Below are 4,446 nucleotides of genomic sequence, written 5' to 3'. Positions count from 1 at the left end.
ACCCACCGCTGCCTCAGGCCCGAGCCGGCAGGCCTCTGCGGGTGTGCTTGGAGGAAGCCTAGCGCGAGCTGCTCCTGGCTGCTGGGCCTGCACTGGGCCGCCCACAGACACGCGGGGATGGACAGAGCTGGGGTGGGAAGGCAGGGGTGGAGGACGAGGCTGCCAGCTCTGCCCTCGCAGCCCTCACTGACACCAGACTCCGGGCCAGCTGGGAAGGCACCGTGGGGACACAGCCATACCTGCCACAGCAAGGCCTGTTTGTTCACGATTCAGACACATGGCGTGGGCTTCATGGCGTGGGGGAGACGGTGGCACTCACGCCTGATTTCCAAGAGCGTAGGGTGGCGCCTGGGGCACAGCAGGTGGCCGAGGGCTGGCGGGGCGATGAATCTGCCATTGCCGCCGACCTCGCTGCCCTGCCCTGCCTCCTGCCGCTGGAACACCATCAGCTCTGGGGTGTGTGGACAAAAATCCAGCCAGGCCGAGGCCACCTGCTTAAAAGGGGGACTTTATTCACTCCTCGGGAGCAGGTCCTGCTGACGGTCGCACACAGTCGCGCTCGGCCAGCCAGGACCATGGCACACACACGGTGGACACGTCACTGCCCATTTTCTTATTTTTTTTTGGTACAAAATGATACAAACAACAATACAAAATAGTTGTGCTGTTGACGATTACAAAAAACGCCGGGCGCTCGTGGAGCCGCGCAGCGCTGAGCCGCCGCGCGCACCTCGCCTGCCAGTGTTTCCGGCAGTCGTGGGGCCTGCCGTACTCGTCCATCTCAGGAGGGGACATGCAAGACAGAAATCAGGATGGAGGGCGGGGAGGGAGGACAGCAGCACGCATCCCAGTGACACAGAGTGGCCGGCCCGTCACGCCGAGCCCCATCTGTGGACGCCCCCGCCAGCTCCTGCTGCGATGTTCTGTGAACGGGAGGCTTTTCTGGGGCTCCGGGTGGTCTTTCCCAGCATCGAGAGCGCGAGTCTCAGCCTCCCTGACTGCCCTGGAGTCGCACTGCGGTGAGCCCTGTGCATCGGCCGGTGCTCTGACTGCAGGGTGCCTGGCGGTCGGTGTGTAAGGACAGGACTGCTGGGCCAGGAATTGGGGGTGCTCAGGCCCCGACAGGCACCGAGCTGGGGCGTCCTGGCTACCCCGTCCGTGGACGAAAGCTACTCAGGGGAGGGAGGCAGGCCTGTCCCGTTGTCCCCTGCTGGCACTGTCCTGGGGGGCCTGGCAGACACGCCAAACCCACAAGCTACAGAAGGGACCCCAACAGTGCTGCACCTACGCTCACGCCGGCCCGCGGCCTGGAGTGGGGCGGAGAAGGGTTTGGGAGGGCTGGGAGCCCATCCTTGGCCCCTGGGGACAGAGGGAAGCCACCCAGCTGTCTGGAGCAGGTGTGGGCGCAGGAGCCACCCCATGACACGGTCAGTGCTGCAGCGTCCTCCGGTGACATTTATGCCAAGAGGGCCTGGCAGTTACAGAGGCAAGAGGAGTGGCCGGACAGGGCCTCCTGGGACCCCGAGCATGGGGACCTCAGGACCTCAGTCAAGTGTGCACGGCTGCCTCAGCTCCCAGATCACAGTCACACTTGGAACACTCCACTCTCCTCGGCTCAGGACTTGGACAGAAGGACGGACTCTCCAAAACGACGAAAACAGGAACTCCCAGCCCCCTCCTGACGGCCACCCTCCAGCAGTGCCGGCGGTCAAGCCCCCACACCCAGGGCCGTTCTCATTGGCTGCCTGGCCTTGAGCAATTGCATAGCACAGCCTAGGACTGGGGTCCTTGTCCGGCTGCCAGTGACCGTCACCACCTCCTGGGCTGCACCCAACTCCCTCCCTGGCAGCCCCCGCCCCCGGGTCAGAACAGACAGATGAGCTCGGAACCCCAGCACGCCTCTGGGAGAGTGGACAGGGCTGGGGATGAGCTTGGTTCGGGGAAACCCTGACGTCCAGTGGGGACACACCCATGAGCGTGGCACACCCATGCACACACTCAAGGCTGTCTTTGAGGCCAAAGCTGTTTAGCAAAGGGGGAAGGTCACAGGCCGAGGAAAGAGAGGCCGGAGGCCCCAGGCAGACCCCCTGCTCCCCAGCTCTCTTGAGGCCTTGGCCCTGAGGAGCAGGCACGAGGGGGGCTCTGGGGAGGGCGTCCTTGTCCTTTGATGCCGGGACCCCTCTCTCTTTTTCCCAAGAGGTTCTGACTAGGCCTGCCCAGGGCCGCTGGCACCCTCTGCCCCTCCCTTGGGAAGTGCCATGTGACTGGCCTGGGGGGAGCCAGGAAGCTGACCACGCGTGAGGGTCTCCCCGCAGAGGCAGGTGCCACATCCGATGTGGCCTTCCCCGCAGAGGCAGGTGCCACAGGCCTTTTGCTGTCCTGCAGGACGGACCCCACCCCACCACCTGCCTGGGGCTGTATGCCCTTGCAGAATGCCGCTCCAGCTTGGAGGGGCAGCAGCGAGGGCTCTGCACAGCTGCCGTTGCTAGGTCCTGCAGCCTGGGGCGTCGGGACAGATGGCCCCTCCCAGGGCAGGGCATCGCCATCACACCAGGTCACGGGCCTCAGGTGGGAGCTCAGGCCGAGTGGGCCAGGCAGGGGAGGGACAGAGGCCGCCAGAGGTTGCCACAGCTGGGAGGCCGGCTGCCGGCCTGGCCGGGGGTGCGTCGGCTCCCTGGCGTCTGTGCAGTTGAGGTGGAGGGCATGCCGGGGCCCGGGGGCGTATGCTGCCGGCATCAGCAGGGCTCCTGCTGTGTGAGCGCCGGGCAGAGGCTCATGCCAAGGCCCTGCAGGGCACTGGCTGGTTTTGGGGACAGCGTACCCTCCTGGACCACAGGCAGAGGAGGCCAGGTGGCATTTGGTGACAGGTGGCCTAAGGGAGTTCTTACGGTGGCTAGGGCGCCTGAGGGCAGAGAGGAGAGCTGCACACTTGCCTGGAACCCCACCCGCCCGGCCAGTCCCGCTGCCTGGGAGTGGGGAGTCGGGACTTCGTGAAAACCAGGTCACAGTCTTGCCTTTGGTTGGCAGGGACTCGGCCACCTCGGGGACTTCCTGCTGCTGAAGGCTACGTCTCCCCTGCTGGCCTGGGGCACCCCAAGGGGACCCAGGAGAGAACTTAGAGCAGATTCTGCAGGGGGTGGACCCCAGGCTGTTTCTAAGATGGGCACCCGCTTTCTCTTTCTTAATAAAAGACAAAGAAAAAAGGGGTGGGGAAGACGGACACGTGACCCTTCCCGTCCAGAGGCTTCGGGCTGGAGCTGGCCGGGCCTTGGGGCTGGAGTGCAGTGGGGACCTTGGTCTGCCTGCCTCGGTCACTCCTGAGTTTGAGGGAATCTGATACGTGTACCAAAAGGCACTTTCATTTTTACAACAGTGCTTCTGTACTAGGAAATTCAAGTTAAGACAGTGCCCCTCGCTCTCTGGGAGTGGTAGGTCAGCGCTGTGACAGCGGCCGCCGCGTGCAGGGCGCCGCGGGGTGAGTTCATGCTAGACGGCTCGATGTCGGGGAGGGCTGGGCTGGGGAGGGACCTCCTAACACACCACTAAATGACACGTCCGCAGGGACGGCGGGCCACCGGCTGCTCTGTCCAGTCCCGCTCCGCCGGCGTCCAGGTGCTGTTCTCAGCGTGGTCCGAGGACGTGGGGTCAGTTAATCCTCCTCGCCGCCTCCATACATGTCTGCCAGTTTCTTGAACCGGGGCCCCCAGTCGTTTAGGTAATCGTAGTCCTGGTCCCCTGAGCTGGATGAGCTCAGAGAGCTGACGGAGCCGGCCGTGGAGCCGCTGCCCTCATAGTCGAAGACCAGCAGGGAGTCGTAGGGGGGTGCCGTGGGGTCATTGTCGGCTGCTCGAAGCCCCTGTGGGTCACAGAGACACGGTGAGGGTGAGCTGGCTCATCCCTGATGAAGCGGGGCGGGCGGGCCGGAGAGGACTGGGGGGACCTTGCAGCAGCGGGTGCCGACAGGTGACAGGTGCCCGTCTTTCAGGACAAGTGAGGAAGGGGTCTACAGAGGTGTAGCTGGGAGAGCACCAGCGGGAGCGGGCTCTGCCACGGCAGCACCAGGAACAACTGAGGCACGAGGGTTAGACGGTTAGGCCCCCTGGGATAGACGGTTCTCACTCCAGCTGGTCACTGCCTCGAGGGACGTGGACCCAGGGTGGCCGGACACGGTCAAGTTAGATGCCTGGAGACGGACCAGGTGTGGCTGGGGCCTCACCCGTGCACCGGGGACCCTGAAGGCCGGTGGAGGGTGCCACCGAGCCCTGTGCCCCGTGGCTGTGGAGTGGTGGACGGGCGCCCTGGCCCTTTGTCCCACAGGCAGACAACTCTGGGGTGCATGCTCTACATGGGCTCCCACAGGCCCCAGCAGGCAGAGCCCGGGTGCCCACGGTGGCCCTTGGCCTGATGGCTCTCTCCCCATCTGCCTGCCTAGCCGCACGTGGCCTC

At 64.8% G+C, this 4,446-nt stretch overlaps 1 protein-coding gene across 1 annotated transcript in view; it reads right to left on the bottom strand.

The window, feature by feature from the left end:
- Positions 1–2,629: 2,629 nt before the first annotated feature.
- CDH4 (cadherin 4) overlaps positions 2,630–4,446 on the bottom strand; it is a 397,589-nt gene continuing 395,772 nt past the window's right edge. The window contains exon 15 of the mRNA XM_027775375.1: positions 2,630–3,856. Coding sequence (XP_027631176.1) covers positions 3,650–3,856 — 207 coding nt within the window. The 3' untranslated portion in view covers positions 2,630–3,649. The remainder of the gene's footprint in view (positions 3,857–4,446) is intronic.

This window comes from Tupaia chinensis, unplaced genomic scaffold, assembly GCF_000334495.1.
Source record: "Tupaia chinensis unplaced genomic scaffold, TupChi_1.0 Scaffold000558_1, whole genome shotgun sequence".
Lineage (NCBI taxonomy): Eukaryota > Metazoa > Chordata > Mammalia > Scandentia > Tupaiidae > Tupaia > Tupaia belangeri.
The sequence above is the reverse complement of the archived record's forward strand: the minus strand, read 5'-3'. Positions and strand labels throughout refer to the sequence as shown.